The sequence below is a fragment of the Orbicella faveolata genome, unplaced genomic scaffold, assembly GCF_042242905.1.
Source record: "Orbicella faveolata isolate gen_17 unplaced genomic scaffold, um_ofav_v1 contig_15, whole genome shotgun sequence".
NCBI classification, from domain to species: domain Eukaryota; kingdom Metazoa; phylum Cnidaria; class Anthozoa; order Scleractinia; family Merulinidae; genus Orbicella; species Orbicella faveolata.
In genome coordinates, this window is record NW_028301542.1 from 9,193,847 (window position 1) to 9,218,564 (window position 24,718).

At 40.2% G+C, this 24,718-nt stretch overlaps 2 protein-coding genes, 1 long non-coding RNA gene and 1 pseudogene across 4 annotated transcripts; 2 read left to right on the forward strand and 2 right to left on the reverse strand.

Annotated features, from left to right (window-relative positions):
- On the forward strand, positions 1 to 22,915 carry LOC149113449 (alpha-1,6-mannosyl-glycoprotein 4-beta-N-acetylglucosaminyltransferase-like). 2 transcript variants are annotated; one of them, XM_089288311.1, is made up of 5 exons: positions 1 to 87; positions 9,436 to 9,639; positions 17,137 to 17,220; positions 20,221 to 20,304; positions 20,623 to 22,915. In XM_089288311.1, the coding sequence occupies exons 2-5, from the start codon at positions 9,462 to 9,464 to the stop codon at positions 21,786 to 21,788; spliced, it is 1,512 nt and encodes a 503-aa protein (XP_089144437.1). In that variant the 5' UTR covers positions 1 to 87; positions 9,436 to 9,461; the 3' UTR covers positions 21,789 to 22,915. The 2 variants fall into 2 exon arrangements, with proteins under 2 accessions (XP_089144437.1, XP_089144436.1); XM_089288310.1 differs by lacking the exon at positions 1 to 87 and having other exon boundaries at positions 9,236 to 9,639.
- LOC149113450 (uncharacterized) lies at positions 6,230 to 8,142 on the reverse strand. Its single transcript, XM_089288518.1, has 3 exons — positions 8,059 to 8,142; positions 7,563 to 7,629; positions 6,230 to 6,870 (listed from the first exon to the last, which is right to left on the reverse strand). The coding sequence occupies exons 1-3, from the start codon at positions 8,140 to 8,142 to the stop codon at positions 6,230 to 6,232; spliced, it is 792 nt and encodes a 263-aa protein (XP_089144644.1).
- LOC149113451 (uncharacterized) lies at positions 11,556 to 12,895 on the reverse strand. The gene is made up of 2 exons (XR_016206806.1): positions 12,511 to 12,895; positions 11,556 to 11,695 (listed from the first exon to the last, which is right to left on the reverse strand). It is a non-coding gene; the product is annotated as an uncharacterized LOC149113451 (long non-coding RNA).
- Positions 18,480 to 19,464, forward strand: LOC149113452 (alpha-1,3-mannosyl-glycoprotein 4-beta-N-acetylglucosaminyltransferase C-like; annotated as a pseudogene).
- Positions 22,916 to 24,718: the final 1,803 nt, after the last annotated feature.

The following is a 24,718-nucleotide window of genomic DNA, read 5'->3' on the forward strand; positions in this document are numbered from 1 at the left end:
TCCAAAGAGACCTCACTTGATCCAAACGTACGGTGCGGTAGTTCCGGAGCAGCAGCAGCTTCTTTCGCCGTGGACCTACAAACCTTAGTAAGTATTACACAACATTTTCGGGGTTAAATATGCAGACAATTGCACCGGAATTTTCGGAGTAGAAGTTCCAACAAACTGGAGACAAATATTTTAGCTGTTATGCGCTTTGCAAAGCTTTTCGAAAGAGATATATTTGCTCCGTACTTTTCGAGAGACGACCTTAGGCCATTAGACGTTGTACTTCTGCCGTGGTTCGATAGTAGCACGGCGGGTGGGGGAACTCTGATTCAGACTTCGTGACAGAGTCGAAGCATATTCAGCATTTACTGATGCCTCGTAACAATTCTCCTCCTAACTCCCCGTGGGAACGCAATCTCGCCAAAATACATTGATATAATTTATGAATTTTGTTTGTCTCGACAGGAGCACGACGTTTGAATCGCTGCCGTGCCATAGTCGTGTAGCACGGCAGAGCTTGTCGATCTTAATCGCTTGCCGAATTTAATGCAAAAGTTTGATTCAGGCGCCGCACTTCTGCCGTGCTTTAGACGAACTTAATTCCTGAATTTAGTGCGGCACAGCAAAAGCACGACGTCTGAACTGGGCCTAGAATCGAGCCTAGAATGCGAATTCTAGTCGGCAGACATGGCGCCTCATGTGAATCAGTCATGCAGAGAAAAGACAAGACTTAAGGTGCGTTTCTTTAAGAATATCCGAGATTGGATTCTTACCAAGAAAACTTAGGATAATAACATAGAAGATAATTTTCCTGCTCAGCGCATTGAAAATTCTTTCCAAAGAGACCTCTCTTGATCCAAACAGTACCCTAGTTCTGGAGATGCAGCTTTTTTCGCCGTGGGCGTGAATGCAAACTGTTGTAAACATTACACAGCACTTACGAAAATATGAATGTGCAAAAATATGCACCGGGAGTTCCAACGAACGGGAAACAAATATTTCAGCTGTGTTTGATAAACCTTTTGAAAGAAACGCATTTCGTTTCAACCCGTTCAGTACCTTCCGAGAAACGACTTTCGAGCGGGTTAGAATGCACTTCTTGTCAGCAGCGAAATTTGCGCGTCAATTCTCGACGCTTGGTCCAATGATGCGACACCTATTTAAGTTAACTTCGGAGAAAGACGTAATATTTGCTACTAACCCGTTTTATTAGTAGTACTATTATTTATTATTAATCGTGTCCGCGTAATTGAGATGTAATTTTCCGACCGTTTACGGATGGAAAACGGCCTTTTCCATCCGTACAAAGTGTACGGATCGACAAGCCGTGCCACCCCGTCGACTCCGGTAAGTGAGTAAGTGATTTATTTTCTAATAAGTCTCCTTAAATGAGATGCAATTTTCCGAACGTATACGGATCGAAAACAGTCTTTTACTATCTGTCAAACTGTGCAGATCGAAAAGTTGTTTTGTCTGAACGTATCAGATTGTGTGTACTGGACAACCGTTCTTTCTTTTGAAGTTCCGAAAGTTTCTGCACGTTGCTGTTGTTCGGCTCGCAGACACTCGATCTCATTTGCAAACGTTTGCTTGGCTATTTTTAGTTCCAAGGCTAACTTCTCGGCCAGCGGTTTCTTTCTTAAAACGGAACGTTTACTTGAAGTAGTAGACTCACTTGGCGTAAAGAGTCGAGGTGTTTCACCTTCTCCTCTGTTTGAGGCACTCATCTTGGCGCGGCTTGAATGACTCTTTCACAATAATATAATAATAATAATAATAATAATAATAATAATAATAATAATAATAATGGCATTTCGGGCAGTATATCCACAGGGTGGCTCTTCGCCTGCCCGATGCTAACTAAATTTACAATTGTAAAATGGTTAAGAGATATCTAAAAATTTATATCTATGTGTAAACGAGATAAAATTGTGTTTTAAGATATGCTAAAATAAATAAATGAATAAATAAGTAATTAAAATTATGCCAGATGTTCTAAAGCTCTCTTAAAAATAATGTTTTTGGTGTCTTTACAAAATTTGATATAGTCTTGGTAGCACCTCACGTTGCTGGGCAACGTGTTAAATAACCCTGCAGTCTGGTCCTGTAGAGTATTATTAATTAAAGATCTCTCTAACTGAATACTGTTACTAGATCTTAAGCATCTTTCGTGTTGAAATACATTAACCACAGGGTTCGATGATAATTACACGCAGTTACACGGCTGACTTACAGCTTGGCTCGGCGATTTCGATCAATATCTGGCTGGGTGAACCAAATTTCGCTGCTGGACGACGATTAAACTTGGCTGGTTCGTTTAAGACAACTTTATTCGCGGGTTTTACACTCAGAACAACATCGCTTTCACCGCTCACGTTTTACAAACTCAACTCATGATCTAACACGCGCGCACGTGACCCCTAGCAACGAGCTGGCCTGTCATTTGTAACATGGCAACACGACGGGAAAGCGGGAGGCACGGATAGCACTTGACGCTGGGTGTCCCAACTGGACGAATTTGTGTATGCTCTCTGTAAAAGGAGAAAAGGCTGATGAGCACATACCTATGGGGCGCCGTTTGTAACGAAAATGATATAGCTTAATTTTGTGGTTTTTTTTCGTTATTTACTAAATAAAGTTTTGTGATATGATATCATGCGTTAAGGATTTGATATATTAAATCCTGATTTCAAATCATGCGCTTATGATTTGATATAATAAACTATTATTTCAAATCATGCGCTAATGATTTGATATATGCTGATTTCAAATCATAAGTTTATGATTTGATATAATAAATCCTGATTTCAAATCTTGCGGTTATTATTTCAAATCACGACTTACTGATTTGAAATCATAGCTCATTCGTAGACTATTTGACGTCCCGCGGATGATGGTTAATTTAATCGCTTATTTAAAACCAAGAAAAGCCTTATTTCAAATAATAAATCATTATTTGATATCAGTAAAACCATGATTTAATTTAATAAGTAATAAGTAACTGCAGCGCGTCCTTGTGACTTGGCACGTGAGTTACTAATGCGGGAGTATATCGCAAAGATGACACACAACCTGAGAGAGTCTAGACAGCTAATCTGGTGACCAAAGATTTACTCACGCGGGCAGCCCAGGGCCCCAAGCGGCTTTACAGTTTCACCTTCCAAGAAAACATCCACGCACAACATTATCCTTGGGATAACTTGATGCTATATCTAAAAATAACTTGAGCGGGATTTTCCTTATCCTTTCTTGCTCGCAAGTAGTTTACGGGACGTCTTATAAAAAGAAACTGATAAAAATTACAGTTGTCTGCGACAAAAAAATGAGAGAACCCCAATGAAAAACCTTAACCAAATCTTTCATCCAAATAAAGACACTACGAAAATTTATAACCGCGTCAAGTCGACAGTTCCTAAGTATCAAACCCAGAATAGGTTTTTGCACCTTCCCGTCACTTAAGTGAGTAAACCCTCCCGCTCACGGAGGTTTTCATTGTCTTTCCAGGCGTTCGGTAGTTGAGGAACAGCGCAAGCACAACTAATTGAACGCCTGTGAGGGGCTCACTATCTAATACGAAAAAAAAAAAAAAAAAAAAAAAAAAAAAAATATATATATATATATATATATATATATATATATATATATATATATATATATATATATATATATATATACATATACATACGCGACCCAACTGGGACAAGAATCTTAGCTATGCGAAAGATGTACGCAGACTGTACACTGTTAAGCCCACACTGGCCAGTGGATCCTGCGAGTCCATGGACTGCTATCAGAGAAGGAACAGTGCACCGTGTTTTTTTGCACAGCCAACGAATTCCAAACAAGTTGCGATGACGGGGACATACCGTAATTGTTAAATGAGACTCTTCAACTTCAAAAATGCCTAAAATATTGCACAAATTGAAGGATGATTACTTTGCGGAACGACAAAGATCAAACAGCTTGACCAAATAAGGTTGGCAATTGATGAATTTTTAAGAACGATTCATTCAAATCATTTGTATTACTTGCAGCAATAGGATCTGCACAACCGGAATAGGACATATTTCTAGCTCATAAACGTAATAAGGGGGAGGACCAGAATACGGAGGAGGGGGAAATGGCTCAACAAAAAGTTGGGACGAGGGAGGAATTGGTGAAAAAAGAAGGCAGGAGGGAGAAAAGGAAATGCTGGGAGTAGGAAGAACTGGATGGACCTGGATGGGGAAATAGTTTTATGGAATATTTAAAGTAGGGAGGAGAGAAAAATTGGTTTAAAATCTGGGGAGAAGGGAGATTTACCCTCCTGTTCCTCCCCCTTCCCCTCCCGTATAACGTAAAAATCGGCTTGCAAATACAGCCGGCTATAATCGTATATTTCGGAAAAGGGTTGAGGCCGCCAGGCCTCACCACTAAGAACTCTTTAAGGGATGCTCGCATAGATTTCATTTAGGTAAGAGTGTCGGAACTGCAAGGAGTTGTTCTTCTTCGAACAGATAAAGAATAACAATATTTAACTGCCTTAGCGGTAGTTCGCCTTGACAATAACCGTGACTTTTGAAGGTAACCTTGAATTTTCAGCAAGTTTTCAATTACAAATTAATTCCCGTCCAAACTAAACTAAACTCACACCCGCTTATTTAAAATTTGGTGCTTTTTAGGGCCTACACAGTGATCGAAAATGCTTAGTTAGGCCTGCAATACTAAACACTCTACCTGCACGAGCAAGCAGCAGTTTGAATTCACTGTCCACGCCAACATCGTCGTTTACTTTACAAAATGTCAGATGGCCATTGTGCGCTGGCCGATCGTTATGCACTCCACATTTGCAGGACTTTCTAAACTGGAGCCGGAATTACCACCGACCAAAGTCGAGTACTTACAAAACGCCATGGCAACGCGCGTAAGCGTGTTTCTCGGGAAACAAGCAGTTATTCCAATCCGGACAGCGTATTATCTCTTGGTGCGATTGACCAGAAAACCTTTTTTGGTAAAATTCTATTAGAATACACCGGTGGGGAGAAGTCCCCAGGACTATTCGCTGTGAAAAGTCCCTTTCAGAGTTTACATGAGGGGACTGGTTGCGGAGGATTGTTCCCTCGTGTGCAACTACGTACGTTTTGCAAATGGCGTAATACATTAGAACACTTTAAGGCCCGGTTTAAACGTTGCATTTTACATGGGCCGAATCTAATAATAATATGAGTCGGCTCGAATTTAAAAGTTCGGCATTTGATTTAAAATTGCTGAGCGTGAGCGACGTGTTCATTCCCTGACTCCGTTTCAACTTTCCCATCAATACGGCTGACAATGATAAGGAGCACATTTTCCGTTTAGATCGTTAATACTTTTCAAACACCATTTATTCGCGCAAACAGGATGAAGCGATTTACCATGCAGATGGCAGTGCATTACCTCTTAAATTCTGATTTTCGTTTCACTTTCAAGTTCATAGACTTCACTCTCCATCTTCTATGTAACTTTGCTGAAGAGAAGTAAGACCCACCGCATACACTAGTATCCTCAACAGTCGCTTCCCTACTCCGCATGTCATGTAGCATAGAGCGGTTGCTTGATGGCAGAAACATAATTGGTTTTGCAGGACTACGTTACACGATTGGAGCAAAGCAAGAACCACACATACTGGTATCTTCAACAGCCTTCCTTCTACATCTCCTACTGCAATTGCCGCCGAAAATTCCCTTCATCTTGTTGTGCGCATGTCATAAAGCACAAAACTGTGGAGTTATGGGTATAATATAACTTAACATTTATGAATTAGATTCGGCACATGTAAAATGCGGCGTTTAAATCAGCTGTCGAGCTTCAGTCAGAATATTCGACTGAACTCGCATTTAATTCAAATATGTCGCATTTAATTGATTTAAACGTTGCATTTTAGATGCACTTAATTCGGCAATTAGATTCTGCCACTACTCCGTAGGCCTTATTGCTGGAATCTCCGAAAACGTGTAAATGAGCTCCGCTCCATCCTAATGGAAAGTACGATCAGGGAATTTGAATAAGCGGGACGGTTTCCAACTCCTCAAACCATGTCCACCACTGAGGTTTAAGCTCCTCTAGCAATTGGCTGTCCCAGCTTACCTTCTGTTTCCACAATCCTTTCAATATCATTTTGACTCTCCCTGTGAATGGCTCATATCATTGTAATCTAAGTGGATCAAACACTTTTGCAGCAATACTCAAAACGCTTCTCTTTGTGATCTGGTCATGAAGCGCCTTAGTCTCTGATACGACTTTCATTAAAGGGAAACTGATTGTGTCGGCATTTGAATCCCACTCCAGGCCCAGAACTTTCGACTTTTTCAGTAGCAATGGTATTTTCAGCCACCAACTTCTCCTTCAGTTCACTTGAGTTAGTGAGGTTCATTCCTGCACTAACCAAGCGATGTCGTGAATGACGGTAATAGTGCTCCGCGTCGTCATCGTCACTAACTCCAGAGAGGACATTGTCCACGTACATGGAGTTCTTCAGGTCCTCTGCGACCCAATCATCCTTTTGCTTGTGTAGGTGATGCCTCAGGGTTGCTTCAAGGAGAACTGGTGAGGGGGATGCTCCAAACAACACTCGATGAAATCTATAGCATTCAATGTTCCTTTCTACATCGATTGGCTCTTGAAGGTTCTTAATCCATAGGAACCTTGTTGCACCTCGGTCGACTTTCGTTAATTCAACTTGGAGAAAGACCTTTTCGATGTCTGCTGTCATGGCTATCTGAGGAACTCGAAACTTCATCAACAACGCACTCAGGTCTGGTAGAAGTGACGGTCCACCGTGAAGACAATCATTTAGACTGGGAGCATCAGATGAGGCTCTTGCAGAGGCATCGTAGACGATTATTATCTTCGTTGTGACTCTTTCTTCGTTAATAACAGGGTGATGAGGGATTTAGTGCAGGGTTCCAGTGTGACGGTAAGGGTTTCCCACCTTTTTAATGAGTCGTTCTCTTAACTGGCTGTGGATGATTTGATCATAATTCACGAGCTGCTCTGGATTTCTTCCCAGACGATCCACTAATGTACGCAGTCCCTTCTCATTAAGTCCCAGATTAAATGGCAGTGGCGGCCTATCTTGTTTTCATGGTAACTCACTGACCGTAAACAAATTCAGCAAATACCGCAACATCGCAAAACAACTTCACCAAATACCGCAATACTTCAATACCGAGTGGAAACTCGATGTCACACCGAAACCATAATACTCTGTGTGTTAAGTTTAGAGTAACTGATAGCAATGAAGAATTTGTTAGTAAACGTTAAGTTAGGTAATTTCCGATTTAGAGATTATAATCAAAATTCGTAATATCTATCGGCGTATTGGCTGATAATTAACTAACATTAACTTACTCTTTTCCGATTAAGGGAATGTTCAATTGGAGACTAGAAAAGACTCGGAAAACGTTGGAGAACTTTGAGGATAATTTATATATGTCTGAATTTATGAAACCGTGCTAATTTCAACACAACCACCCTGACATTTTCCAAGAAAATACACAGGCTTTTTCACTCAATCAAGCACAGGCACTCTGTCAACACACAGCCTACTCACCCACCTTGCTTGTGTCTGGCTGGCTGGCTGCCGGCCCCTAAGGCTGCAGGGCATTGCTGGCCAAGGCTGTCCTGCAAAGAAAATGAGCAGTTTTAACTGAGGAAAGTGCCTCTCTCTATGACCCTCCCCCCCTCCCCGCTGGGGTTAGGTCCTGGCAGCCCCGCTTGGTATCAGCTGGTAGCCAGGTCCCAGGGCTATCTTCTCCCACCATCCTTGACGGAAGCCCACCTGGCTTTTCAAGCACCGCAAAGGCCTCCCCGCCAGCTATCGCCTGCAGGCAGGCGTGAACGTTTTGCCTTAAATTTGACACGGTTTTCATAAATTCTCACATATATATACTGTCCAAAATGCCAAAACACCGCATCATGCAGGTTCAAAATACCGCAAAAAATTGTCTAATACCGCAATACCACAGCCTGTGAACGCAGACGTATTTCCGGCTGTCACTTGGTTCGGCGGAACCAAGTGACAGCCGGAAATACGCCTGCAATACCACAAACCCCAATGTCTCTCCTCAAGGACGAAAACAATGTGTTCATATTGTTCACGATCAACCTCAAAGCTAATTGGTTTTCTTCAACCATTATGTTTCCAAAATAAAAGTCCGCCTTTCGTCAGGCGCACCATTTCGTAGCTGAATTTTGAAGACAAAAAACAACAAAGTTTTCAAGATTGTTGTATACCAAACAAAATTTAATTTTTTTGACGATGGCGTTCAACAACAATTCTGATATTGCAGCAGCGTTAAACGAGTGTTCTTCCGTTCAGGAGTAGGAAAATTTGATTGGTTCCGTCAGGATTACTGAAGAGTAAGCCGTCTTCTCTCTCCGATGTAAGGTCCCTGCTGGACCTTACACTGGAGCGTGACTGGAGGGAAAAGTGTCTGCCTCCCTTACAAGTCCTTCTAATTTCTAGCGCCCATTAAAAAAAATCTGTCTTAAAGGATATAAACCTAAAATCCTATATGTAAGCAAATTTGTTTTATGTTCTTTCCACGTCTGATAACATCGTGCATTGCCAATGACTGTTCAGTGTGTTCTTGAAAAGCACGTCACGTGGCCAGCTGTAGCAAAAGGCATACCGTAAATCCTCGAATTAGCTCCCCCTGGAATAAGCGCCTCCTTCAAATAAACGCCCCTTCTATCAGCCAAAATTTAACATAACCGCCCCCCACCCTCGAATAAGCGCCCCCCTCCCCTCCCCCCATTTCGTGGACGAGTAATGAGACAACAAAGGATGTATAGTTTTCGTCATGTAGTATTAGCTTTGTACATTGTTTCAGTTTGTCAACACGTTTCGTTTGGAAAAAAATTACAAGTACTAACGGTACCGCGATTTAAACTTTAGGATCAGCGTTTTATGTCGATAAACAGCTAATGTTGCTGTTTATGCGGATATGCTGTATTAAAAAATGAACATGTCAGGCCACGAGTTGGGAAAAATTTAATAAGCGCCCACCCACCCCCTACCCCCTCGATTAAGCCCCCCCCCCCCCCCCTCGAATAAACGCGTTCCGTCTTCTCGTAAATTTGAAATAACCGCCCTGGGCGCTAATTCGAGGATTTACGGTATTGGATGATACCATTGGAAGTGAGTTTATCGAGTTAATGACAGAGTTTTGAGGGTCACCTGCTCTTCAAACGCCCTCGTGAATCCTAATTAAACCACAACAGCCAGGCCTCACGCTCACAACCGTGCACCTGTCATTATAGTCTTCTTATATTCAGTCTTCTAAGCAGGGAAATGCGTCTAGCTCACGTTCAGTATGGATCCCTAGAAAACACTGCAAAAATGCGCGTGCTGAAAGCCTATTTCTATGTGTCCCGTTCCTGCAATTAATGTTCCTGTGTTCATTTATATATTCTTCTCCGTTGCAGTTCAAGAACACCAACCAATTCTAAGTATGCGTTGCAGATTTAAGCGCAGGTCTCATACAAAGTTTGCCTTTATGGTCTTCACGGTTTTCGCCATCGGGGTTCTCTTTGGAAACGTGTTCACTCCATTACCACTGGATCATCTGGATCAAGAGGATGGACTGCCAAATATCGTGACGGAAACCTCAAAATGGAATCGGTTTTTGGGTGAGTAAACTAAAAGTTCCATAAACCTAAACGCTCTAAGAGCCGATCCGCACCAGCAGACAAAATTGTAAAATTAAGAATCGTAAACGCAGTGGTTGCGTCTATCGCCAGCAGGTCAGATCGATTGAAAGAAATTTATTTTTCTTGAAACTAAACTGAGCTACTCATTTTTAGGCGATGATGACAACTGCGGCGTTCAGACAAACACATATTATGTGATTCTTTCAATATACAGAACGGCAAAAATTACGCCATGTTCTCAATATATGAATACTACTTTCATATGCAAAATAAAATTAACACTTATATAGAACCTCTTTCTCGCCGATGTTCAGCGGCGAGGTAATTCTGTCTATAATAAATGAACCGAAATCTCGCCGATGATCAGCGGCGAAGTAATTCTGTCTGTATAATAAAGGAACTAAAATCTCGCCGATGTTCAGCGGCGAGGTAATTCTGTCTGTATAATAAAACCAAAATCTCGCCGTTGTTCAGCGGCGAGGTAATTCTGTCTGTATAATAAAGGAACTAAAATCTCGCCGATGATCAGCGGCGAGGTAGTTCTGTCTGTATAATAAAGGAACTAAAATCTCCCCGATGATCAGCGGCGAGGTAGTTCTGTGTGTATGATAAAGCAACCAAAATCTCGCCGATGATCACCGGTGAAGTAATTCTGTCTGTATAATAAAGGAACTAAAATCTCGCCGATGTTCAGCGGCGAGGTAATTCTGTCTGTATAATAAAACCAAAATCTCGCCGATGTTCAGCGGCGAGGTAATTCTGTCTGTATAATAAAGCAACCAAAATCTCGCCGATGATCAGCGGCGAGGTAATTCTGTCTGTATAATAAAGGAACCAAAATCTCGCCGTTGTTCAGCGGAGAGGTAATTCTGTCTGTATAATAAAGCAACCAAAATCTCGCCGTTGTTCAGCGGCGAGGTAATTCTGTCTGTATAATAAAGCAACCAAAATCTCGCCGATGTTCAGCAGCGAGGTAGTTCTGCCTGTGTATAATAAAGGAACCAAAATCTCGCCGTTGTTCAGCGGAGAGGTAATTCTTTCTGTATAAGGGACGGAAATCTCGATGACGATGATGACGATGATGATGATCGTCGGCTAGGTTAATGATCCTCAGCGAGATCAATGAAGAAGTACCCTGCAGCAATTCTAAACATATTTCTGTTGCTTTTGCGATCACATAGTTTAAGACGAGGATGCTGTGTGTTTATATTCCGGGCGGTAATTTTTAAATTTTGGAAATCACTTATTATCGGAACTTGAAGTCTAGTAGCTGTATTTTGTAAAAAAAAAAATATATATCCCGTTGCGTTTGCATACGTTGCTTTCATGACGTTTTCCGATCCTACGTACCCTTGCCTCTCTTGCCAATCTCGCAACAATTAATCTCTCTGAGCAGTTCGAGTACTTGCTGTTCTTACAGTTTGAGTGCCAAAAAGTGATATTTCCCTTTAATTATGATTTAATTTAATCAAAAAACGAAGTTATATGGATCTATTGTTCTATCTTTAATCTCTGAAGTTTGCATGGGTCTTGGCCTCTAGAACTGCACAATTCCATTAAAATTTTTATTAAGCGAATAGTACGCATACTCCATCAGTTATTACTCAAACAGTCGCACGTCCTTCTCTTCTACAGACTGCAGCCATTCCTGTCACCGTCTTCAAAATTAACTATATAGCCCTTGGATCTGTTCCATAACGCGATGGTGCATGCCCTTTATCCAGCCGAGATATTCAGTGGAGCCATCCAAATTAACTCGGTTGTATTTCACCTCAAGTCTTGCTCCAGTAAGGGCATTACCTGTGGAATAAAGTACATGAATGACTTCCACTACATGACATCCTCTTCAGTCATAGTTAATTTTTCTTGTAATCAAAATGAAAACAAAAACGGGCTTTTCTCTTTTATGATATAAGCTTGCAACAATGGAATCAGTCAAAGATCATTGACCAAAATTATTTTGTACCTTGTCTCTTTCTACTATGCTTTCCGTAGTTGCAGGCACGTTGCAACTGGCGCCTTTTATCTGGTGGACCTAAAAGATTTTAACGAGTTGTTAACTATATATAGTACGGGGGAAATGAGTTTAGGTGGAGCCCTGTTCGTTTTCTACCCTTTCAATTGTTTAGGATGACTTCAAACATCGACTACATCCATAATAGTTATAGTAGCACTGCGCCTAACTTGTCCTCTACTGCATTAGCTTACTTATCAAAGAATCTGAGTACTGCTGCTGCCTTGAGTAGATAGGACGCAGGTCTTGCGCCAGGGGCGCTGATGATGATGATGATGATGATGAATCGTTTATTAAACTCACAACTTGCAACTATAAGCTGAATTACTTGTGTTATATACTACATGTTTAAAAAATTCAAACTATAAAAATTCCTAACTATACATACTACATACCGCGCTCAACATGTTATTTTGAATATAGGTTGAAAATTTCCTTACTGAGGGGAATGGAATTGAAAGCTGCTGTAGTATTTTCATCGAATGTTGGGAAGGCTTGGGTGAAAACAAAATAATCGTCGCTAGCAATTATATAACGCAAATGGTGTTCAAAACACTGATTGTTACGGTGAAATCTAGAAAGGCGATACTTCGAAGGTAATAGGTGCCATTTCCCAAAGCCCTTGAACAAAGATGCGGGCCAGGTCCCGCACCCGCATCACAAGAACGAGCTTCACATGTGATAACAATAATGCATGGTCTCACATTATCCGTCAGTATTATCATCTCGAAAATCTTTCAGAAAAATACTAGGGTCAAGGAATTTAAGAAGGCTCGACAATTGAGTAATCCCGATTGATATCACTAAAAACTTTTAATTTTTGGAGAATTCCTTACCGTCTTCTTTAGGAGCATGAAATCTTCGTTTCTCTCTGCGATTATCGTTTCGCCTCCCTCTTGCTTCTTAGTTGTCACGATAAGACAGCGAAACATTCTTTCCTGCTGCTACAACTTTGGCTGCCTGCACTCTGTCTTCTCGATACATGTTCTCTAGCAAGGGTTCGAGACTGTTTCCTTTTTCCTGGAATTGACTGCTTATTAATACTTTCTACCGGGTTGTTTGTGTTTGCTCCTTTCTCCTAGGTTTCCTCAGAGAGTAAAGTGTAGGTTTTTGTGAACATTCCTAGACACAGTAGTAATGACGTAAACAAAAATGCTCAAATCGTTTTAAAAATTTCCTAATAATCCGAATTAATTTCATTACATTTTTAATCTTCAGGTAAACTCATAGTACTCGCGACCACTTTTCAGTTAGTTTAAGTTTAAGTTAAATAATACTTTGTCATTAAAAAACAAAAAGTACATGACTGGAGAATAATTGGGGGAAACTAAATTGCCATACAAAGAATATTCTCCAAAGCGAGCCTAATTAAATTACATACTAAAATTGACACTAAAAATTATGAAATAAGATTTAAATACGGCCCAAAGCTAACCTAATTAAATTGCATACAAGTTACTCACGAGTTACGCCTGATCTAAAATTGACACAAGTGATCATGGGCGAGGTTTTGGGTCCTTCATTATACAGACAGAATTACCTCGCCGCTGAACATCGGCGAGATTTTGGTTGCTTTATTATACAGACAGAACTACCTCGCCGCTGAACATCGGCGAGATTTTGGTTGCTTTATTATACAGACAGAATTATCTCGCCGCTGAACATCGGCGAGATTTTGGTTGCTTTATTATACAGACAGAACTACCTCGCCGCTGAACATCGACGAGATTTTGATTCCTTTATTATACAGACAGAACTACCTCGCCGCTGAACATCGACGAGATTTTGATTCCTTCATTATACAGACAGAACTACCTGGCCGCTGATCATCGGCGAGATTTTGGTTTCTTCATTATACAGACAGAACTACCTCGCCGCTGATCATCGGCGAGATTTTGGTTGCTTTATTATACAGACAGAATTACTTCGCCGCTGAACATCGGCGAGATTTTGATTCCTTTATTATACAGACAGAACTACCTCGCCGCTGAACATCGACGAGATTTTGGTTCCTTCATTATACAGACAGAACTACCTCGCCGCTGATCATCGGCGAGATTTTGGTTTCTTCATTATACAGACAGAACTACCTCGCCGCTGATCATCGGCGAGATTTTGGTTGCTTTATTATACAGATAGAATTACCTCGCCGCTGAACATCGGCGAGATTTTGGTTCCTTTATTATACAGACAGAATTACTTCGCCGCTGAACATCGGCGAGATTTTCGTTCGGTATATAAGAGAAATTAAATTATCACATATTCCAACATTTACATAAAATAGTTTCAATCTATATATTTAAACATTCACATAATATGTGAATATATGTAAACCCTGACAACTGTGAATGAAGTCAACAACGATAAAACAAAGGTACCGGATGAATTTATTTTTCGTAGTGTTTCGCCCGTTTGTTTTACTGCAATCTGCCGAACTCGATGAGTAAATTGATTGACAATCGATGTACATGTAAGTTTATCATTAAAACTACGGGTGCATACGTTTATGCACAAGAACAATTGCGTCTGTGTTTTTATGTTTTAGTCCATTATTTTGTAGTCCTTATTATTCACCTCTAAAAATTATACTAAAACAATTATTCGCCTCAGGCTCAGTGAACATTGGTGAATATTCACCAATGTTCACTTCGCCTTTGACGAATACTTGTTAAATATTTCGATTCTTTACACGTATATCAACATTTACGGTAACACTAAGAAAATGAATCCATTGTGATGAGCTGGGAGAAGCACAGGCGGTGTTGCACACGACTCGCAAAGCATGCCGGGAGAACTTTTCCCTGGAGCTCATTTTCATCTGATCGCTGAACGGCAAACACCTCCACACGCTGATGGTGATGTGGAAATATGACTTATAGGAGGTTCGTTCGCATCCGATGCTGAAAGAAATCTGGAATGACATCCATATGAAATGTTCCGCGGGCCAAGTAATAGCTGTAGATGACGTCTGCTCGATTTACAAAGCCACCATTTTCAGTGCTAAACAGATGATTTTAGGAATCGAAGCTTCGCGGTTCGTCGAATCTCTACAGTTGAAAGACAAATTATTTCCGTTTCTGATCTCTTCGAATTCGATCTTAACTTGCCGGAATTGAACCTACCTTCGGCACTTTCCTTCTTAGGTATCTCGACTTGTGTGTGAAGCGTATCAGTGTATCGCTGGCCACCAACATGGTTGTTGGCAGATATTATGTTTTCGTTCGACGATAAGAGAGCTGAGAAGTAAAACCTACGAAGAAAAAGGTTGAATAATTCGAAATCAAAGCAATGTTTTAACCTTGAAAACTTGTGTAAAGCTTGATTAATCGAGTTTCGCCCGCTGTATTTCCTTATTAACCAACAGGAATCATAAACAACTTGCTAATGAGCTATGGCTCTTTCAAAATAACAAAAATAATTTGCAATAAATGGAATTTAAAAACTAGAAGCTTGATGGGAGAAGTAGGGTATGTTTTGCTTCAATGTAAGTGGTAAAAAATAATTGTATTCGTCCCCTGTACCAGGTCACACTTCCAGCAAATTCTTGTTCAACTTACAAATCAAAGATTAAATATGTACTGTGTGGATCTATTTTGTAGAAAATGGGACAACACGATTTTGGTCTTGTTTAACTTCCTTGAATGTGTTTAAAGCAAAAGGTCTACAAATGACTGCCTCAGACATTGCCACTGCCAATATCAATTTTCAAATGGAAAGAAGAGAGCAGCATAGGCGTACGGGCACCTTCGGACTTGGGGGGGCGGTGACCTTCTTGCCCGAAACCAAAACGCAGTGCCCGAATGCGTGAGTGTTGAAATCGAGAGGCAAACGCACTCAAATTGCATGAAAAACAAACATTCACAATTCCCACATCTAATGAAACTGCTATAATTCCAAAAATAGTTATATTCGAAGCTTGCGTACTCAATCAATCAATCAATCAATCAATCAATCAATCAATCAATCAATCATACTCTATCAACAGTCTCAGTCCGAGTAAAATCTAACACTTATTAAAAGAAAAAGTTTTACGAGTTTAAGAAATCACGCCAACGGCATTATTTTGTAATGTTTTCTCTCAAGTGTCGTTGCCCGAATCATGGGCGTTTTGCCCGAAAAATCATATAATTTTAAACAATTATTCGATGAGGTTTTTGTGATATCCGGAATAATCAAAGTCGAGGTAAGTGTTATCAGCCGAAGCCAAAAGCTGAGGCTGATAACACTAACCGAGACCTTGATTATTTCGGATATCACAAAAACAGAATCTCATAACTGCTTTATTATACATTGTTTTAAAGAAAATAACAACAAACGCATTATCCCACCGAACGCAGTATTTTCGACAAGCCATGTTCTTACGTGAACTTGACATTGCTCTTGGAAATCATGCATTGCGCGCGCAACCTACGGATTAATAACTAATCTGTTAGAAGATTAGTGAATAATCTGTAGGTTGCGCTGTTTCCCAGAATCAACTGTAGGCTTTTAGTCAATGAGAAGACAGATGGTGACTACAATGTATAATAGTATCATATATTTCTAATTTGCACTGCAGTGCAAATTAATAACTGAAAGGCGTGTTCGTAATTTCAGTTTTCATTCATATAGCAATGAAAAATGGTCAGGAATCAAGCAATTTAAGGATTTTTCGCGTTGTGAATGAATAAGGTCACCCAGCCCTAGATGTACGCTCTTCTTCTATGGTATCGTGTTTCTGCATGGGAACAATGGTTAATCATCAGCAAAAATTTGTTTTTTGATAATTTCGAATTGCTTCTGCTTATTTGGCGAATTTGCAGAAGTTCTTGAAAGAAAAGTCTTTGTACGCCCTTGCATACGGTGGAAAAAGCTGTCCTGTCCTGACAAAGTCCTGAAATCAATGTACGTTAACAGAAAAGGCACTGAAGTTAGGACACTTTACTCACTGGAGACGGCATTGAATATTCACGAAAAAGAATTTATAATGTCAAAAACCGTATCAGATTGTAGAAAGTGGAAAATATGAAGCTTTTTTTTGTCTCCAACGGTTTTAATTCGGCCAGAAATGAAATGTGTCGCCCGTGTTCGGCAACTCGCTCGTCACTCGTGGAGTATCGCTAAGTAGGAAAATAGTTATATGATTTTGAACAAAATATGTTGTTCCTCGTCAAATCAAACCCAGAGTGCTCGAGCTTAGTATTAGGAGAGGCCAGGGCAACTTGGGAATTATCTTTCTTTTTGTTTCTTGCCGTGAGAAAAAGACTATTATCGTGTCGTTTCGGCAGGACAGGTCGGTTTTGACTTTCGATCGAACTGCAGGGGCAGCCTGACCGTATGCGAGGATGTAACATGTTCAAGTAGCCTATTCCCCTAAAACAGCGCGCGCAATTTCTAGTCACCCCTTTCTGATTCCCAAGTCAGTTCCAGACCTAAGTCAAGGCACACGAAAGTCACTTTAGTACTTTTCTTAATCTTCACAGGCCAGCAGCCTTCTATTTGGCCGGAAAAAAAGATCGTAAACAGTTCCATAATAACTAGACTGGGAAGCTACCCTAAAGGAAAAGGTAAGATTAGAATATTACATTTCAAATGCTATGTAGCTACGGTGCTGTGCAATGAACATTAGTCAAGACAATATGAAGGGTAAGAGAGTTAATTACCCTTTTATGCTCTAGTTGGATCCAGTCCTGCCGTGGATAATCTTGCTGCTCAAACTTCGTAGCTGTTTTCGTGGATCTAGAAAATGCGTGTAGACACATTTTGGCTGATCACGTGCTTGTTTTTGGCCGTCAATCTTTAAAGCTAAACTTCTTTTAAAAAACATCTCTTCCATAAAAAAGTCTTGGAAGTGTAAATGCAACCTGCTTTGTTTCCATTTTAGGCTTTCTTACTATTGGAATCTCATCAATTGCTCGTCCTAGTGGAGATAACTACCTTATTAGAACGATCCAAGGCTTGATAAACCAGACGAGTGACGACGACAGGCGCGAAATCTTTGTAGTGATATTCCTCGCCGATTTTGATGAAGCAGCTAAATCTGCCACTTTGGTGGGGTTGTCGAATCGTTTCCGGAAATATATTGACCAAGGTTTTATCCGTGTAATTTTTGCACCAAATGAGTTTTACCCAGCGCTCTCGAATATGAAAACGAAATTCCGCGATAATCCGCAGAGGATCTTTTGGCGCTCAAAGCAGAACGTGGACTTTGCATTTTTAATGTGCTATTGCCACGGTCTCTCGCAGTACTATTTAACAATTAGACCCGTAGCCCGCAAGGGCTACGGGTCAATAGCCCATGAGGCGAAGCCGAATGGGGTATTGACCCGTGGTCCTTGAGGGCGAAGGGTCTAATTGTTTTAGTATCATCCAACTAGTCGGACAGAAAAGGTAATAATAAATTTAGCAAATGCAAGTTGAAGAAATATTTATTTGGGAATAAAACGAAAGAAAGCGTCACGCTCGATGGCGCCAATTTCGCTACTCGATGACTATTACTAATAGTCCCCTAGTAGCGTAGTCAATCAAAATGCAGGATTTGCATTAGTCCACTAGTTGGGTGATACTAACTTCATTTAGTAGAATTCTACTAGTATACTAATGAAAATGCTGTAGTCTGATTGGCTGAGCCATTGCACACTAACAGTCATTAATGCGCAGTGGCTGGAGGACGTCTAGGAAATGGCAACGTTTTTTTCGTTTTTCCAAAGTGTTTCACGAACATTTTGATGCAAATGGATAATTATATACCTGAGAATTCTAAACGAAGGACATCTACGGTTTCTTGACTTTTAAAAAGTTGAAATTATTGAAAAACTGATGCGCGCGCACACAACTTCAATTTTAAATGACAATTCAATCCGAGCGATCTTTTTCAGGCGCAAAGTTTAATAATACGTCAAAAAATAATTGGAAACCGTTATTTGAAGTAATTTTAGTAAGAATTCTACTAAAACAATTAGATTATTCGTTCTCGATTTCTATGAGATGATAGTTGAGGAGGCCTTCGGCCTAATCAACTATCACCTCACAGAAATCTCGAGCTCATAATCTAGCTGTTAATTAGAAGACGATGTACATGCATCCGGCGCCAAGCTTTCATCCCAAGCTCCGTGATTTTATCTCATCGGTTAAGACAACTTGGCCCATTCTGGACGCTTCCTTCATGGGACACGTAGCCAAAATTTATCACGCCAACGACCTGGAGAATCTTGCCACCTATTTTTACCTCATGTACGACGAAATGCCCGTAGATTGGTTGATTACGTATTGGCGAAAGATTAAATATGATGATCCTGACCATCAAAAGCCCAGTTTTCCTCCAGCTTCCCTTTTTCAACATATTGGAAGTCATTCTTCTTTTGCGGAAAACAAGGGCCGTGATACCAACCCATTTAGGGAAAAATATTTTGACCAGTACGATCTCAAATACAAGGGTTTGAATCCTTTGGCTAACATCAGCAGCTAAATGACGTCTAGTTATGGATATTCTCAAGATGCTTACAACAGAGGTTATGGTTATTCCAGGACAAAGAAAGTCAAGAAAGATGACTTTATTATTGTCCAGTTTACTCCAGCAGTATCTATACGTAAAGTGTTCGTTGATACAGGCTCTTATATTGCTCCTGATGATCGCCTTCAGTCGGCAATCGAAATTAATTCAGGCGTGTTCGTAATTTCAGTTTTCATTCATATAGCAAATGAGAAATGGTCAGAAATCTAGCAATTTAAGGATTTCTCGCGTTGTGAATGAATAAGGTCAGCCCGCTGTAGATGTACGCTCTTTTTCTATGGCCGGTATCGTGTCAACTTGGGAGTTTCTGCATGTGAACAACGATTAAATCATCAGAAAAAATCTGATTTTGATAATTTCGTATTGTTTCTGCTTATTTGGCGAATTTGCGGAAGTTCTTGAAAGAAAAGTCTTTGTACGCCCTTGCATACGGTGGGAAAAACTGTCCTGTCCTGACAAAGTCCTGAAATCAATGTACGTTAGCGGGAAAGGCACTGAAGTCGGACAACTTTTCTCACTGGAGACGGCATTGAATATTCACGAAACGGAATTTATAATGTCAAAAACCGTATCAGATTGTAGAAAGTGGAAAATATGAAGCTTTTTTTTGTCTCCAACGGTTTTAATTTGGCCAGAAATGAAATGTGTCGCTCGTGTTCGGCAACTCGCTCGTCACTCGTGGAGTATCGCTAGGTAGGAAAATAGTTGTGTAATGTTGAACAAAATATGTTGTTCCTCGTCAAATTAAACCCAGAGTGCTCGAACTTAGTATTGGGAGAGGCCAGAGCAACTTGGGCATTTTCTTTCTTTTTGTTTCTTGCCGTGAGAAAAAGACTATTATCGTGTCGTTTCGGCGGGACAGGTCGGTTTTGACTTTCGATCGCACTGCAGGGGCAGCTACCGTATGCGAGGATGTAATGCGTTCAAGTAGCCTATTCCCCTAAAACAGCACGCGCACTCTCTAGTCACCTTTTTCTCATTCTCAACTCAGTTCCAAATAAACCTGAGTCAAGGTACACGAAAGTCACTTAAGTACTTTTCTTGATCTTTACAGGCAAACAGCCTTCTATCTGCTTGGAAAGAAAGATCATAAACAGTTCCACAATAACTAGACTGGGAAGCTACCCTAAAGGAAAAGGTAAGATTAGAATATTACATTTCAAATGCTATGTAGCTACGGTGCTGTGTAATGAACATTAGTCAAGACAATATGAAGGGTAAGAGAGTTAATTACCCTTTTATGCTCTAGTCGGATCCAGTCCTCCCGTGGATAACTTGCTGCTCAAACTTCGTAGCTGTTTTCGTGGATCTAGAAAATGCGTGTAGAGACACTTTGGCTGATCACGTGCTTGTTATTGGCCCTCAACCTTTAAAGCTATACTTCTTTCAAAATACATCCCTTCCATAAAAAACAGTCTTGGAAGTGTAAATGCAACCTGCTTTGTTTCCATTTTAGGCTTTCTTACTATTGGAATCTCATCAATTGCTCGTCCTAGTGGAGATAACTACCTTATTAGAACGATCCAAGGCTTGATAAACCAGACGAGTGACGAGGACAGGCGCGAAATCTTCGTAGTGATATTCCTCGCCGACTTTGATGAAGCAGCTAAATCTGCCACTTTGGTGGAGTTGTCGAATCGTTTCAGGAAATACATTAACCAAGGTTTTATTCGTGTAATCTTTGCACCAAATGAGTTTTACCCGTCGCTCTCGAATATGAAAACGAAATTTCGCGATAATTCGCAGAGGACCTTTTGGCGCTCAAAGCAGAACGTGGATTTTGCATTTTTAATGTGCTATTGCCACGGTCTCTCGCAGTACTATCTTCATTTAGAAGACGACGTACTTCCAGCGCCAAGCTTTTATCTCAAGCTCCGTGATTTCATCTCATCGGTTAAGACAACTTGGCCCATTCTGAATGCTTCCTTCAAGGGACACGTAGCCAAAATTTATCACGCCAACGACCTGGAGAATCTTGCCACCTATTTTTACCTCATGTACGACGAAATGCCCGTAGATTGGTTGATTACGTTTTGGCGAAAGATTAAACTTGATGGACCTTATCATCGAAGTCTCAGTTTTCCTCCAGCTTCCCTGTTTCAACATATTGGAAGTCACTCTTCTTTTGCGGAAAACAAGCGCCGTGATAAAGCGAGGGAAAAATATTTTGACCAGTACGATCTCAAATACAAGGGTTTGAATCCTTTGGCGACCGTCAGCAGCCAAATGACGTCTAGTTATGGACATCCTCAAGATGCTTACAACAGAGGTTATGGCTATTTCAGGACCAAGAAAGTCAAGAAAGATGACTTTATTATTGTCCAGTTTACTCGAGCAGTGTCTATACGTAAAGTGTTCGTTGATACAGGCTCTTATATTACTCCTGATGATCACCTTCGGTCAGCTGTTTTGCAAGCAAGTTTTAACAATAAAAACGAATTGCAGACAAATGCAAATGGAATTAAAACTTGTACAGTGTTTGAGACAATTGGAAATTTTCAACACGGGAAAGTAGAAATCACTTTCAATGAAGGTAAAAACACATCGTGTTTACGGATGTTGGTGACACAAGACCAGACTAACGGGGTTTTCTTCAGGGAGATTGATGTTTGGCAAGTTTAAACTCAAGTCTTTGTGTTTAGGCCCTAGTTCAGTTTCAAGTTTGCAGAGACGATTGTTATAGGTAAGAGACTATCTCGTTTTCCTCATTCTTTTGGTCAGTACCGAAATGACCCCTGTGTTGACAGACTCTAACAACAACAACCGCCACAATAATAACAATAACAACCACGACAGTGATGGAGGTAGTCAAAGATATTAACAGGATTGTTTTTAAATTTTTGCGTAGAGTTCAAGATAGAGTTGTAAGAACAGCAATGATTAATTGTTATGAAAATGGAGAGTTAAGGGTGTTAGACCTTGAGACTCTAGTAAAATCTGTCAGGTTGTCGGTTCAAAAGATTTTACGCTAGTGAAAACGCTGGCTGGAAGAATTACCTCACTCATATGCTTAAACCATTTTAAGTTCTCTTTCTTTTTCAACGTGACTATGATCCTAAGGATTAGAATATATCAAATCAATTCTATGCCGAATTGATTAAGTTCTGGACTGAGTTTAGAAACGCTGTCTCTGATAAGGGCAATAAAAGCTCAATTATGTGTAGTAATAGAAACATAAGGACGGATGGCAAACTTGTTTTTTTATAAAAAAATATATATATATTTGAAAGAGCATAACGTTAATCAGTCAACTAGGTTTATCAAAGAACAATTTGGATTCATTGGATGTTATTAGACAAGAAACGACTATTAGTTGTAATTTCTTAGAGTGGTCTGGTTTAAGATCGGCAATACCCTATTTCTTGAGGAAGGATGATTGTGACAGTAATATAACAGAGTTGGGGTTTTTTTTGTAGTGATGCTTTCTACGACGTAAGTTTGGCCAAAAGCAAACAGTACTATAATTTGTTAATTCAATAAAAAGCTACCTTACCAAACGCTTCAAAAAAGCTGAAGGAAAAATTTAACATCAGCTATGAACATTTATTCGAGGTATACCTTCTACCAATAAAAGTTTGCATAGAATTAAACGTCTTTAAGAGATTTTCAGTTTAAGGTACTTAACTATATAACTTGTACAAATATTCTTTTGAAAAAAACAGGAGTAGTAGACTCAGACATTTGTTCTTTCTGTGGATTAAGTAGAGAGGAGATAGAACATATAATAAAATGACGTATTACAAATTTTATATATATGGAAGTTCATCGACATCTTGTCATCGATGTAAAAGCCAAGGTCCATAACAACTGGACGATCTCATAACATCAATGTTTCCCACGGTAATGGAAGAAATAGTAACTTTACATAGCTGTTGTCGGGTTCCTATGATAAGAAATTCCGTTTTCTCATCATTGAGAAGGAGTTTGTCGTGGTCCATCCATGAGCGAATGGCCTTAATGCAATTTTTCGCGGCAGTTATAGCACCTTGTTGACTTGACAACTCATCCGGCCTGAAGGAGAGATATAATATTCGCACTTTTCATAAGAAATAAAAGTTTAAGCCTTTGACACTTTGATCTGATGTAATTATAGCGGAGCCCCGGCGGAGCCCCATACCCATATAGGGGAGAAAAGGAAACCAGGGGCGGGGGAGAACACTCTGCGACGCCTGGCACTTTTTGTGTATCTGAATCATCCAACAAAAAATGACGTCACATCCGGTAAAAAAGAGCGCTGAGCGGCAAAATCAAATTTGAACATGGCATGATCGTTCTCTCAGTAAGTAAAATGGTAATATTTTGCAATCGGCCGGATATCTTTAAGGTTTTATTTGGCCACGATAAACAAAATTTTGTCTTCTTCCTCGTCATATCAGTTTGTTTGAAGGACAGGGTAATTATTTATTCAAAAACACGCCGTTTTGACGGCGTGTTTTTTTCGAAATGTCGCCATTTCTTCCTCGCTGAATTCCACAGGAGTCATCGTTTGTGTGGAAATAATGAATTCTAGGTAAGTTGCACTCAATTCAAATATCCTATTCTCTTAGGTAGGCATTACACCAAGAAAAATGCACAATGACAGGTTTCTAGACATGGGGGAACCTTATTAACAGAAGCGCCTTTTTTAAAATTTACTGTTGCCAGACACTCGAGAGTACTTGAGTGCTGTTAATCGTATCACTGCAAGAATAGACCCACACACATAACGCGCTTTGCAGAACTTTCTTGCCGATCGACACTAACACAAACTCATGTGTTTACTCATGACTCAAACTGATGCCATATAATATGTTACGATTGGTTAAGAACCTTAAACAAGATAAGTTTTCCCTAAGCAATCCCTTAATTGATAAACGCTTCGTTACAGGCAGGCCGTGAACAACTTAAAAAAAAGCAAGAGGATTAGTTTTAACGGCGATTAAGTAATTTGGACATGTCGTGGTTTTTTCTCATTTATAGTCAAATTTATTTTTTCGTTTCAACAGTGTTTGACGTCAGCAGCGCTAAGTTCCAATACCCCCCCCCCCCCCCAACTGAGGTCAAGCATGCACCTTTAATTTCTTCAAACCCTCTCATTTGCCCTGTTTGCAGACCAAGTTCCTCATCTATTAGTCCCTGTCATATTGGCAACCCATTTTGAACGGTTACTAAAAAATTGTGCATTATAGTTCAGTGTGCTTTCTCTTTGTAATCTTACGTCAAGATATTTCAATCCCTAAGGAAACGAGAGAACACTAGCAATACTGACAATTTTCAGTAATTCATCACTTTCAATATGCCATCTAAACAAATTGCTCGTAAACAGTAGTGAAATTTCATGCCCCTACACCTAGCCATAAAAGGAAGTCTGGGAACAGGCAATAGCAACAGTGAGACTGGTGAATTTTACAAGCTAATGAACTCATGTCTAACAATGATGGGTGATGATGAGGCATGGTGCAGTGAAACTGAAGAATCAGACTGTGAGTGACATTGATAGAGTCAGTGTCGTGAGAGTGATGCTAGTGTCTGTGAACTTGGACCAGGTCAGCAAAGAAATGGTTTTGTACTAG

Coding starts and splice junctions, on each gene's coding strand:
- LOC149113450 (XM_089288518.1), bottom strand. CDS start 8,142: ATGGTTGAAGAAAACCAATTAGCTTTGAGGTTGATCGTGAACAATATG. Junction 7,630..8,058: donor CCTTGAGGAGAGACATTGGG/GTTTGTGGTATT, acceptor TTTTCTTTGCAG/GACAGCCTTGGCCAGCAATG. Junction 6,871..7,562: donor GCCAGCCAGACACAAGCAAG/GTGGGTGAGTAG, acceptor TTATTAACGAAG/AAAGAGTCACAACGAAGATA.
- LOC149113449 (XM_089288310.1), top strand. CDS start 9,375: ATGTGTCCCGTTCCTGCAATTAATGTTCCTGTGTTCATTTATATATTC. Junction 9,640..17,136: donor AAAATGGAATCGGTTTTTGG/GTGAGTAAACTA, acceptor TAATCTTCACAG/GCCAGCAGCCTTCTATTTGG. Junction 17,221..20,220: donor AAGCTACCCTAAAGGAAAAG/GTAAGATTAGAA, acceptor TGATCTTTACAG/GCAAACAGCCTTCTATCTGC.